The 14,707-nt window shown below is 34.8% G+C and overlaps 1 protein-coding gene across 1 annotated transcript in view; it reads left to right on the top strand.

Annotated features, from left to right (window-relative positions):
- The window catches only part of Hph (HIF prolyl hydroxylase), a 78,839-nt gene extending 66,487 nt beyond the window's left edge, over window positions 1–12,352 (top strand). Inside the window, exons 2-5 of the mRNA XM_069842958.1 lie at window positions 1,699–1,818; window positions 4,563–4,702; window positions 9,424–9,494; window positions 12,223–12,352. Coding sequence (XP_069699059.1) covers window positions 1,699–1,818; window positions 4,563–4,702; window positions 9,424–9,494; window positions 12,223–12,254 — 363 coding nt within the window. The 3' untranslated portion in view covers window positions 12,255–12,352. The remainder of the gene's footprint in view (window positions 1–1,698; window positions 1,819–4,562; window positions 4,703–9,423; window positions 9,495–12,222) is intronic.
- The last annotated feature ends 2,355 nt before the right edge of the window (window positions 12,353–14,707 follow it).

Raw genomic sequence — 14,707 nt, 5'->3', positions numbered from 1 at the left:
TAACTCTGAAAATATTGAGATTAGGACAAATGTTTATGTGACATTTTTTGCTCAAAATGTCTTCGGAAATAAGCTGCGTAAGCAGCGGTAATCCTTGTGAATCACTCTGTATATAGAGATCGGAAAAGATTCTATTTAAAAATGAAATATATATAATTATTACAAACTTTTTCCCCAGTTTCAGCCTCAGATGACCTCGATGAGATGGTTTGAATTTTGTTATACACTCATTAAAATTGATCAGAAGTTACTTTTTATTTTAATGTTGATGCATGAAATCGGGATTTTTAGTTCTAACAAAGCATTGTAGAGTTGCGAAACAATTTCCTTAATCATTCTTCTTGTACTGCAGTTCACTTTACAACAATTGCTGGTAAAATGAAAAGAAATTAAAACTTAAAAGTGTCAACATTGTTTCTGATAAAGGTAATGCATCTTGCTTTTCTGTACAATCCCATTTCGACGTGGTGTCCGCTGTTGTCAGCAGTTTACTACATCAGCTGTCGCACTTATCCCTTGTTCTGATGTTCTGTCTTCTGTGGATGGGGGATGGATGTTCGGATGGTGGTGAGGATGATTGTGTATTGAGTATGTGTTGTGAATGTTGTTGTGTGTTTATATATTTCCTGTTATCCTTGTCTAGTTTTATGTTTAATTGTTGACTTTTCAGTGCAATGTGTAGTATCTCAATTTCCTTAAAATCAGGATAGGTGGAAATCTTAATCTACGTCACCACCACCACCATCAATTTGCATTGTTCTGTTGTTGTTGTTGTTTTATAATGCCAGGCATTTGACAATAAAGTCATTTGACCTCTTGCACTCCAATATTTTTCAAAGATATTATCATGGCGAGCCACTGAAGCACAGATTTTGAGGTGTTCCGAATCCATTTCTTGGTTTGAGTTGCGCAATGGGCAGTTAGGGGACTGATATATTCCAATTCTATGCAGGTGTTTGGCCAAACAATCATGGCCTGTTGCCAATCTAAATGCAGCTACAGACGATTTTCGTGGTAAATCAGGAATTAACTGTGGATTATGATGCAGAGAGTTCCATTTTTTCCCTTGAGATTGTATTATCAAATTTTGTTTGTTGAAGTCTAAATATGTAGATTTAATAAATCTTTTCACGAGTAATACGTAGATTTAGTAACAGGTCTGTAAGTAGCAGTGCTGCCCTTCTTTGCTAAAGCATTTGCATTCTCGTTTCCCAGGATTTCACAATGGGATGTATCCATTGGAATACATTGTTCTGTTATAAAGTAGAAAATAAATACTGTACACATGTCACATTTATTTTAAGAGAGTCCTGAAATAATCTGCTTTAACACCCATAATTAAGGCATTCCATGGAATAATAACTTAACGTACATTGTCATTTTTTCCAGCTTATATTGAATCCTTAATAACGCATCTCTCTCCTGACAAAATATTATTTCTCTTCAACAAACACAGCTCCTTCTAGGAACATTTGAAAGTCGTTAAACGCAAGGCTTTTGTTCCAGATCTAAAATATTTGATGGTCTGTGTCTCAAATTCAAGGTTTTGTAGTTTGCAGATAACACCTCAGTTAAATGCTATATTTCTATCCATATGAATGCTGAGGAAATCTCGTGGCATGATTTACTGAAGATTCTTAATAAATGAAATGGTTACATAGCAATTCTATATTACATGAAACGTGTGAACTGTTGCAGGCAATGGTGGCATGTTATCCAGGCTCAGGATCGCACTATGTGAAGCATGTGGACAACCCTAACAGAGATGGCCGATGCATAACGGCCATATACTACCTCAACAGAGACTGGAATGTTAAGGTATGTAGACTAGTTGTTTCTTTATTATCTGTAATAAAGTAAAACTGTTATTGTGGACTGAAGATAAGCTTTAAGTTTCTTGTTTCCCATTCAAGACTAATTCTGTGTTTGAGTAAAGGGAGATAAGTAATAAAAATGAGTTTCTGACTCTTATTGCGAATCATTTTCTACACAAAACACATCAACTGCTAGTATTCTTTTGATTTTTGCACACTCACTTGTATAATTTAACTTGTATGTTCATCTGGGGAACAAATACCATCTGCACAAAAAATGACATCCCCCTTTACCCGAAAACCACAGAATTTATCTTTGAAAAAGTGATGTTCATTTGAACTGTCTTTAATATACTGTAACATAAATTTACCAAGTTTGTGTTTTTACAAGGGTCATTTCATAAATGATGCGCATGTTGGCAGAACTGTGAAGTGGATGACGCAACACCAATGAAAATTACATCAGTTGCAGTTGAAGGATTGAGAAAGAAGCACATGTGTTCATTTTGCCCATAGCATACTCTGTATTTAGGTAGCGAGAGCTAGAAATGGAGCCTACGTGTGTCTTGGGTATTGTGACGATCGAAGATTAAACATCAATTACTACCATGGTATTCTTGTTTGCCCTATCCCAAGAACCAGGGAAAAACGTCTACAATTTTTCCTGTTTTTAATAAACCAAATCATAACAGTCTTCCCTTTCTTGATCACCACATCACATCAACCCCACCCTAAAGTTTTGCCCCTCTTGTCCGTCATTCCATTTCCTCTCTCTTCATCTCGACACCAGGGGGACGCAGCAGAGATTGTCATACATTTGAAAATCCAGTGTGAGCACTGGAAGTTCATTCCAAGTCTCTCTTGTGTGTATGTTGTGACGCAAGAATGAACCAACATATATATCAAATTTTGTGTTCGTCTGGATATAAGTGCCATGAAAACATTTGAAATGAAGAAATAAGTTAGGAGATAATTATCTCTTCTGTTCATACACGTGTTTTTAAGTGCTCATGCTGTCATTTCACTCCAGTAGTATATCAGCTCCTCTTCTGCTAACAACACCATATCAGCAGCAAATCTTATGCACTTTATTCTTCTTCCACCTACTGTCATCCCTCTTATGTTTTGAAATCCTGGATTCATGCCTCACCCTTATGGCAACCCTATTTAATGTCAATATTGTAAAGAAAGTACAGTAGAACCTCTATTATCCGTGGTAATGAAGGGGGTGGACTGAACGGTTGATCGAAAAAATCGGATAATCCATACCATGAAAGATTTTGTAATTTCCTCCATGGTCTTGTATTTAACTCGCTAGGTAGTGGATCAAAAGTTCAGTAATTTAAGTCTGGTTGTCAACGACGGTTTTTTTAAGTGACGAGGAAGCCCTTTGTAAGATAGATAGATAGATAGATAGATTTATTTGTTCCACAATATTCTTACATTTGCTTTATAGCATAGAATAAAGAACATGTCCAATTCTTACGTTTAACAATAAAATGCAATACATATAAAATGCAAATATGTACAGAATTAATACTTAATAACAATAATATTTTATACAATGTAATATGTTTACCATTTAATAGTATTATAATATTTACACAGTACTGTGAAATGTCAAGAATTCATCTACAGAATAGAAAGTGTGAGATATTAAGTAATTTTTTAGTTCTACCTTAAATAATGCAGGGTTTTGGCTATGATTCTTAATGTCTTCAGGAAGACTATTGAACATTTTTTATCGCCATGTAACGTACTCCCCTTTCATAGGATGATAAATTTGATGATGGCGTATGAAAATCATTCTTTGTGCGGTTATTTATACTATGTGTGGCTGAGTTAGTTGGAAAATTTTCTTTATTACATAAGAGGAAATTTATTAAAGAGTATATGTGCTGATTTGTTAAGGTTAGAATCTCTGATTTTCTAAAAAATAATCTACATGATTCTCTAGCCTTTGCTCCAACTATTATTCTAATGGCTCTTTTTTGTAATGAGAATATATTTTTACTATCTGCAGAATTTCCCCAAAATATTATTCCGTAGGACATAATGGAATGAAAATATGCAAAATATATTGTCTTTAAGATACTGCTGTTTAGAAATTGTTGTAACGACCTAATTGCAAAGCGTGCTGACTGTCTCAGGAAAGATATGAATGAAGAAGGTCTCATGTTGTAGATTTACATACTTTTTTACACTTTATCCTTGTTGTTTTTTTTTTTAAATAAAATGCGCAGTTGTAACTCCAACCTCATATTCTGATGTGAAATGAGCCACAGGTTCTCTTTCTCAAACCATTCAATTATTTCCATTTTTTTTTTTTCGATATTTAGCACAACACGTTTTCTGTTAACACCGTGGAAGACATTTTATATACAAGTTATATGATAGAACGGCAATTCGAACAGTGGACAATGCTGTGTAACGACAAAGACTTATAATAACACGCTCTAGTAAAAAACATAATATGTAGAACCTACTAATATGATGTACAAAACAGTACTTCAAATACGTTATTTATTTCTGAAGAGCAAGAAATAGACAGTCGGATAATCTGCCAATCGGTTAATAGGGTGACGGATAATCGGGGTTCTAACGTAGATCCCATGCAGTTGGAATTAGAAATGTATAGTCTTTCCTTTAACCCCTTTATTATGGCTTGTCATGATCATCTACTGTGACATATCAATGTAAAATGTTTCATAGAGACGTTCCTAAAAATTAGATTATTTTATTTTGCAGGAGCATGGTGGTCTCCTACGAATATTCCCTGAAGGCTGGCGTGATCAAGTGGCAAATATAGAGCCGTTGTTTGATCGCATTCTGTTCTTCTGGTCAGATCGAAGGAATCCACATGAAGTGCAGCCAGCACATCGCACAAGGTTTGTATTTACGGTATAAATCTGTAATTTGTTGCACAAAAGAGTTATGACTTACAAGGAGAGGACACACTCTGTATATCACCGAATTAAATCAGATTTTGTGACATGAAAGTACAAGACATACTGTGTAAAGTCATACCTGGTATGGGTGGCCAATGACCCCTCTTTTTAGAAATATTGGCTATTGTTTATGACATACTTCCGTTAGGTGCCTAATAGGGAAGCATTAGACTGTGTAACGGCGTAGCTCATGCGGTTGGGTGCTGAGTTGTCATCTAGGCAACCCGAGTTCGAATCCTAATGCCTTCTCATTTTTTAAAGCTTGATATTATTATTATTATTATTATTATTATTATTATTATTATTATTATTTTAATTCACTTTCAGTTGTCAGTTCCTATATTCAAAGCCATGTTGAAATATGCGTGGTATGCATCAAAATTGATAAACGAACGAGAAGTGTTTGTGAATGTGAAGGATATCTGTTTCGCAGCAGAAGTGCGGAAAAATGTGTGTGACTGTGGACAACCTTCTTTCATTTACTGTGCATGGTGCAGGAAATATGTATGTTTTGTGTGTTTTTATGACATCATAACGAATCGGGTACAAAATGAAATGGAATAGCTGCTACACAAATAGAACAAACACCAGTGACATATCTTACCTTCCTACGTGAGCAGTATTTCATTGTTTATCCTTTACAATACAATGTTAGTTAATTAGTAATTTGTTTAAAACATGATGAAGCGTTCAATACATTGAGAAATATGATATAGGTATGTAAATAGAGAACTGTGATCACAATATTAATGGTTATTAAAAGAAAAAAATATAGTTAAGATTCGAACTCAGGTTGCCTGGATGACAACTCAGCAACCAACCATATGAGCTACGCTTTTACACAGTGCAATGCTTCCCTATTAGGCACCTAACGGAAGTATGTCATAAACAATAGCCAATATTTCCAAAACGAGGGGTCATTGGCCACCCATACCAGGTATGACTTTAAACAGTACATCTTATACTTTCATCTCACACAATCTTATTCCATTCGGTGATATACAGAGCGTGTCCTCTCCTTGTTAGAGCTACATGCCTGGTTTTTTTTTTATCCATTACTGTTGTGTTGCAAACCATCTTTCCTCATTAATTACGGTCATTATTCTTGTTTCTTGACACGTGCAGTTACTAATTTTATCAGTGTTCCTCATTTTAAATTTTGAATGTCTACATTTTATTATTGCATTTGCCTTACTGAAAAAAAGAAATAGAACAAGACAGAGATACAGTCTTTAATTTTACACTTCTATGAAGTAAGAGGGAGTATCATGATGCTGCAAACAATCAATTTCGACACAACAAATATTTTATGAAAACAGAAACTAATTCTTGCACATTTTTAGAAAATTAACGTTACACTTTTCTTGAGCTCTGCTGCATGTTGACTCTTGAAACACTTATCAGATTACAAGGAAACAATTGGCATTCATACAGTCCTCTCTGTAGATTAAAAACTCAAAGTTTCATGTCCATAGTTCAAGAATTAAAACAGAAAATCAACATCCCGGATTTAAAAGGAAACTTACAAATTAAACCAAACACTTTAACTCTATTAAATATGTTGTTGTTTGTTGTTGTTTTCTAATGCCAGGTGTTTGACAATAAAGTCATTTGACCTCTTGCACTCCAATATTTTTCAAAGATATTATCATGGCCAGCCACTGAAGCACAGATTTTGATGTGTTCCGAATCCATTTCTTGGTTTGAGTTGCACAATGGGCAGTTAGGGGACTGATATATTCCAATTCTATGCAGGTGTTTGGCCAAACAATAATGGCCTGTTGCCAATCTAAATGCAGCTACAGACGATTTTCGTGGTAAATCGGGAATTAGCTGTGGATTATGATGCAGAGAGTTCCATTTTTTCCCTTGGGATTGTTTTATCAAATTTTGTTTCTTCAAGTCTAAGTATGTAGTTTTAATAAAACTTTTCACAGAGTAATACGTAGATTTAGTAACAGGTCTGTAAGTAGCAGTGCTGCCCTTCTTTGCTAAAGCATCTGCATTCTCGTTTCCCAGGATTCCACAATGGGATGGTATCCATTGGAATACAATTCTTTTATTGAGTGATATTAATTGAGAGAGCATTTTAGTTATTTCTGCTGTTTGAGATGAATGTGTGTGTTTAGAGACTATTGATAGAATAGCTGCACTCTATTAAGTATAGAATATAATCTAAATTTAACAGAAGAAATACTGAAATCAGAAGTAAACACTGAAATAATGAAACAATTTACTGACACATATCGTCAAGTGAGATGTACTGCCTGGTAATGTATGTACACTAGTGGCAAGAAAAACCGGACTGACCCTTATAGCTGATTTCAGAGCCTTGTTCACTCCAGAGCACGATAGACTGGCAACTAAGACTTTCGTGGTTCGAATCCTGCCTGGGAAGGAAACTTTCTTTTTTTGTTCAGTATTTGAAATACAAAATACATCAATTTTATGTATTTAAATACAAAATACTTTCGGAAATCCTTACAAATTACAAAATACAAATGTATTTCAAATACTGCCCAGCCCTGCTTGCAGTTATGTATAACCTTCCTATAAGTTGCCAAATTGGGTGTCCTACAGACTTACACTCTCCATTCCAACCTGCTCATAGTACATTACAGTTTGTATATATTTTAACATTTTAACTTGTATAATAATCTACACATGTATAATACTGTTATTTTATCGTTATGTTTTAAACTTATATCATCATCATATCCCTCACGTATTAGACCCTACAGGATCTGTTACGGTCTCATGCCAGCGCTTTCGTGGTCTTCCCAATTTCCTCTTTCCTCTTGGTACATAAGTAAGAATCTGTTTAGGCCATCTAGTGCGATCCATCCTTTCGACATGTTTTTTCCACTGAAGTCGATATTGTTGAACAAAATTAACTATAGGATCCATTTTGAGTTCCTGCAATATGTCCACATTTTTACGGTGTTCCAGCAAAGAGCATCCCGCTGTTCGTCGCATGAACCTCATTTCCGCTGTCGTCAGCCTTTGCTCATCAGCTTTTCTGATTGTCCATGCCTCGCTACCGTAAGTGAGGACCGGTCGAGCTAGTGTTTTATATACCTTTAGCCTTGTATGTTTCTGAACATGGGAGGATTTGAAGACGGCATTAATGACGCCAGTGATTTTTATAAATGTAGATATTTTGTCTGACATATCTTCATCAGTGATGTAAGAGAGGTTATAACCTAAATAGTTAAATGAGTTAACACGTTCAATTAAAGTATTATTTATCATGATCTTACTTGGAATTGGGTTCTCTCCCGAAAATGCCATGACTTTTGTTTTCTCTTTTGAGATTTCCATATTGAAATCAGAGGCGATTATTTGCAAATTATAAATGGCTCTTTGTAAAGCATCCTCTGTTTTAGCGATAATAACCTGATCGTCGGCAAACATTAGTGTATCGAGAACTGTGTTTCGATTAATTTGAATTCCAGCATGATGACTTTGCCTCCAAATGTATAAAATATGGTTCATATATATAATAAACAACAGAGGGGAAAGACCGCACCCTTGTCTAACACCTTGGTCGATGGAAGTCCAGCTAGTAGTTCCGCGTTCAGTTCTTATGGCAATTTCATTTTGTTGATATAAATTATAAATGGAGAGAATGATTTGGTTTGGCACATTATCATAGCGTAAAATCTCTAAAAAGTTTATTTCTATCAACTCTATCAAAAGCTTTTATGAAATCAATAAAAGCTAAGTGGGTTGGAATATTAAATTCTCTGTGCTTTTCAATTAAAATCTTCATGGTGAAATAGCTGTCACAACATGATCTTCCTTTTCGGAATCCATTCTGTTCTTCAGTGATTTTGTCTTCGTAAAGATGTGATAGTTTATTTTTGATTATGGCTGTATAGATCTTATATCCAGAATTGAGAAGACTTATACCCCTGTAATTTTCACATAGTTTTTTGTTTCCTTTCTTATAAATGGGTACTACAATGGCTTTTTGCCAACTTTCTGGGGGGTTTAATCCTGCCCATATATTGTTTAAGAAATATAAAAATCGATAGGTAAATTCTTCTCCAGCGTATTTAAAAAGCTCGAAATTTAAATTATCTTCGCCTGGGGCTTTCCCGTTTTTTAAACGTTTATATACTTCAATGAGTTCATCATAAGTAATAATATCTGTTGTGTTGTTGTTGGAATTCTTTAATGTAAGAGAGATGTTTTTGTGAAACCATATATTTTTAAAGTAAGCAAGTAGAGATTCGTTAGGAATAGGGTTTATAACAACATTTTCTTTTATCTCCGAATTTATTTTCTTTAAAATTTTGAAAGTTTTGGGTCCTGGTAATGTTAAATCTCTTTCTAATCTTGAGACGAAATCACTCCATTTCTCTCGGATTAACTCATTATATATGCATGCACCTTGTTTTATATGATTCACATTGCATTTGCTTATACACATGTATACCTACACTTCAACAGTTTCATTAACGTATATCTCCTGTCACGGTGTGTATACATTTTTTTCTGCACCCTCTGTGTATATATAATTAGACATGAATTAATATTTGGGCATGTGAGGTCCTATGTAAGTTAATGTCACTACAAAAATACTTTAACTTGCTTATCTAAGGAACAATGGTGAGATTTTATGAAATATATTTTTAATTTAAATTTTATTCTTTCAGATATGCAATTACTTTGTGGTATTTCGATGCTGAAGAGAGAGAGGAAGCTTGTAAAAGGCACCAGAGACAATGTGAGTAATATCTGAAGTAATTTTTCCTTTTCCAGTCTAAACAGAAGTCCCATAATCTATATATCTATAATTTGAACTGGTAATGGAAATTACGGGAAAATGGCTAAATGGATTTTAATAAATGACCCCTCATTTTGAAGCTTGGAAATCGAAGTTTTTCAGAAAAATAGTAACTTTCAGTGAAGCGTTAGTTTTCCTACATAATTTTCCAAAATCCATCTTTCGTCAGTTTTGAGAACTAATTGGACATCAGTATAAAACAAAACACACACTGCAATAAACAATATACTATTACACGAAGGCCATGACCTGCAGGATTGCTGACATATTTAGACCTCAAATTCAAATGGTTATTAAATGATTTATAGGTCTGATTCTGCGGTGAGTAATTTTCCGAGTACAGCTGTTGTGTATTGGATATTAAAATCTACAAAATTTGAGGTGGTTTGATGACATTATTACCATTAGAAATGAAATAATATTATAGTTAATGCCATGATGCGACTACTTTTCATTAATATTATACATATTAATGCTATATTGATGATATGAAAGTGAAACTTTCGGGGTTATAGAATAGAGAATCTTAAATTAGCTCTTCATTTCTATAATTTACTGAGTGGCAGCTATATAGTGTATAACTACAAAGTTTACGTAAGATGATAATATTATTATTAAAAATCAAATATCTTTATAGTTACTAATCAAGTGGGGTTGGGTCTTTTTCATATACTTACTGGTGGTGTGGTGTAGATATTTATATGCGTCATTCTCTTCAGTATTGGCTTGAGAGAGCGCAAAAATTACAGTTCCTAAGGAAAGACCAAAAGGTATTACTTACTGATAAAATAAGAAGCCTGCAAAATTATGTAATCTCCCAATCATTTCAGCAAGATCTGTTAACAGGATAAAATGAGTTAACCCTCTACATTTTAAGCTCTCCATGCAGCAGCTATACCAAGATGCTATGCTATTGTTCGAAAGCATAGCAAACCTGACATTTTTTTAAGTTTCACCTAGAATCCACAATGACCTGAAATAGCTGTTACTTCACTCCCACATGAAAAACCCACTGATCATCCTGACATTGTTACTTGGGTTTTCGTGTTGAAACTCAAAACCTGAAGATGGATAGGTTTAAGAGAAAGTACAGTAGCGTGCAAATTAATGCAAACATCGTAATTACTTATGCAAAAACACTCAAACGGGATAAAAAAAGGATCTAAGACATACCTCAGTAATCTATGTGGCCTCCCTTGTTCCTAATAACAGCTCTGAGACGATTTGGCATGGATTCCACTAATTTCCCACAAATATTCTTCATTTCTTCATCGCGAAACCATACACCAATGAGGGCAGAAATCATCTTCTCCTTTGTAGAACAATCCATTTTTTGCATTCTTTTGCAAATTGACCACAAGTTCTCAATGGGGTTGATGTCAGGTGAGTTGCCTGGCCAGGGGAGTACCTGAATATTCTTCTTGTTGAAGAATTCTGTAGTTTTTTGAGACGTATGGCATGGTGCCAGGTCTTGTTGGAACACACCTCTGCCATCCGGAAATGATTTTTGCAGCTGGGGTACGATTCTGGTTTCCAATAAGTGAATATATTTGTCAGAATTCATCATTCCCTTGATAGGTATTAATGCTCCAGGCCCTTCATGTGTAAAACAACCCCAAAACATTACTTTAGGGGGGTATTTGGGTGCTTGTTGGAGATTAGCTGCTGTTACTTTTTCGGATCCTTTCCGTACGTAAGAAACACGGTGGCCGTGGACCTCGAAATGAGACTCATTGGAAAAAAGTACATTCTTCCAGTCATTCACTGTCCAGTGTTGATGTAATTTTGCCCACATTAAGCGTTTTTTGCACATAATAGGGGTTAGCAGTTGCTTCTTAATAGGCTTACGAGCCCTTCGTCCAGCTTCCTAAAGCCTACGCCGCACTGTTGTGACGTGAATATTCGTCCCAGTGGTAGCCATTAACTCGCGGGTTAAGTCGACAGCAGTTAGTCTAGGATTTAATTTACTTTTCCTGACAATTAAACGATCATCTGCAGGTGAAGTCTTCCTTTTCCGGCCACAGTTTCCTTTTTTCTAGGGTGTGATGGATCCAGTCTCCCTGTATCGTTTTAGGATCGAATTAACAGTAGCCAAACCGATGTGACATTCTGCAGCAATTTGCCTCTGTGTCATAGAAGAATGCTCTGCTAATGTTATAATTTTAGACCGTTTTCGTGGAGTTGTATCCATTTGTGAAGACGACAGAATGTACACAGGATTGCAGCATTAAGTCTTCAACACAACTGAAATGCTTATAAGTGCAAAACGACAGGCAAAATGTCACATATTATAAAAAAAAATAATGACAGACCTTCAACAATGGAATTACACGTACTACAGATGTCAATTAAAGCGGTATGAGCAGCTGTGAGACCAACAATGACAGAAAATGTAAAAATATGTCGTGTTCGGATTAATTTGCACGCTACTCTATTTGGCATAAAAAACATTCAGAGGGAGTATGTTTCATTATTACGGAAGAAAATATCTTTCAAAATGTCTGGTATTATTCATTGAAAATAAATCTGAAAAATTTTTATTTGAATGTCTAATGAACTTAGTTTGCAGCATTTGCTGCACAAGCCACTAGTCTTTTTATATACTTTGGTTTGGTGTGTCATTGCTTTTACAAGTTTCATTTATTTATAGAAGTATTTCTTTTTTCAGATGGACTGAATCATGAATTGGTGGACAAGTGACCTGAGCTAAGTGCCTGTGAATCAATCTTGTTCTGTACATAAATATGTGTATTTGTATGTATTGTAATGTATTAATGTAAATTATGGTACATCTACTACTCATTTATTATTAATACATACTCCCTTTCCTCCCCCCCAAAAAAAGGACAGCATGATCTTTGGATAAACAGAAATTGTAATGAAATCATTTTTGCTCAGTCTGGTGCTGATACAGTGAGGCCTTTTACTGTACAATTACTGCTGTGGTTATGTCTTTAATTGAGAGACCATTTTTATTATACTTACAGGTACCAGTTGTAATTGAATCCCATTTTGAACTTCACATTCTATAGGATCATTTTGCTATTTGATATCTACCTTATTTTAAAGAAAATTTTAGCAAGTAATAACCGGAAAATGGAGAATTATAACAATTTTCTTTTGTTGTTTACTAATGTACAATTATATTTTCATATTCTGTATTCTCTACTGCTTTCTCGTGTTTTTCTTCTTCTTTTCTGTTTAAGCTTTCGGTTTTTTCTAAAGATCTTTAATTAAAGACATTAGCTAAGTTAGTGTAACCTCATGACAATGTGGTAATTTAATCTCCAAAAATTAAATTCCGTTTTGCATTCTGCTATGTTAAGAATTGAAGATAATAAAAGAACAAATCTTATGAGAACAGAAATGCAGAGAATGACTCTAGCCATTACAGAAATTTCGTTGAAACTTATTTTATCTCATTATATGAGAAAGAGTTGTGGGGCTTTAAAGATTGTTAAAAAAAAAAAGACGAAAGCAAATTCAAGTAATCAAGATACAATAGTTTTTTTTTTAATTTATTGTCAGTTTGCTTTCTGAACAGTAGGCCGATATTGCTTACATTCAATATTTGTGATATTTCATTTGTTCAGGAAATATGCTGATAAATTTAAGAGTTTGTTACTTTAATAATAATAATAATAATAATAATAATAATAATAATAATAATAGTGTCCGAGATTATGCAGCTAGTGCTGCTTTCCCATCCCTAATCACTAGAGTTGGGCAACACGATTCTTTTTCAGAAGTCGATTCCAACGATTCAATCATACATTACGAATCGATTCTAACGATTCGTTCACGATACTTCTCAGTCTGCTATTCCAACTATTCTTTTGAATCGTCAACGAGTTCACGATTCTTCCTAATCTGCGATTCCAACGATTCGTCAACGAACGACTTACAGGACACTTTCCTTTGTAAACCATGCGTAGAACAAAAACGTTCTACATCTCTCGCATAGATGGCATAAGAGGCGAGACATTGGATTGCCTCTTTCTCATTGGCTGGAACCATTCAGCATGACCTCTATTAATCTACAAAATTACCCAAGATAATGTTTCTAAATTATAATTTATGAACTGAACCTTATTACGAAGTACATTTTTTGCATTACATCTCTATTTAACTATGCACATTTCAGGTTTGTGTTCATTATTTTCCATACTTAACAAATGCAGTACATATTTTGATTTCACTCTCGCTCGGGAGCATTCGACACGGTTCAGAAATGTCCGTTGACAGGTTACATCAAACAACAATACCATGTCGATTCCTTACTATTCTTTTGAACAACGATTCGTTAGGATTCTTTTGAACGACGATTCGTTGATACCACGAATCGATTCTTACGATTCTTTATTATTAGTCGTTCGAATGAACGATTCGTTCACGAATCGACCCAACTCTACTAATCACCACCTCGTTCGGTCCAAGGCATCTTCTTCTTGAAGTCCCATAGCATTGATGACCTTTCTGGTGTTGCAATACCACAGGGGCGGTAAACTGCACACACGTTTCAGGTATATGACCTAAAAGAAGGTAATTTACACACGTGTAACTTCCACACACCGATTTTGGATATGTAATCTGCACACACAAACAACCCAGGTAATAAAAACAGGATGTAAATTGCACATAGAGCTACATAATTATAATGGCATGTAACATACTTGGGCATCGTGCCTCACTTGAGAATTTGTACCTCACTGACCTTCACAGAGCTTATCGCTCTGAGTGACATCATCTTCACAGTCCCCATTCCTCCCTCACGTAGCTCCTAGGCGTGGGCAGGTTCTATATCAGTTTCATAAGCAATATCAGTGGTGGCATAATGGCATTATCAAAGCAGTGTGTACGCGTTAGAAAACGATTATTTCATGAGAAATGGGAGGGAGAGTTTTTTTGCTGTTAGAAGGGGAGAACATACGATGTATGTTATGCTCGAAAATCCTATTAGGCATTAATAAATTTAATATACAACGACATTACTCCTTATATCATAAAGAACATGCTGAATTAGAAGGTAAGACAAATTAAATGTCATTTTTTCGTACTATTTCGAATAAAATTTACAATCTTAACATTTGCATAGTATACTGAATACGACATTATACCTTAAACACGCTGCATTAAAAGGTACGAGGAATTAA

Source organism: Periplaneta americana, chromosome 13 (genome assembly GCF_040183065.1).
Source record: "Periplaneta americana isolate PAMFEO1 chromosome 13, P.americana_PAMFEO1_priV1, whole genome shotgun sequence".
NCBI lineage: Eukaryota > Metazoa > Arthropoda > Insecta > Blattodea > Blattidae > Periplaneta > Periplaneta americana.
This window is presented reverse-complemented; position numbering and strand designations above follow the sequence as displayed.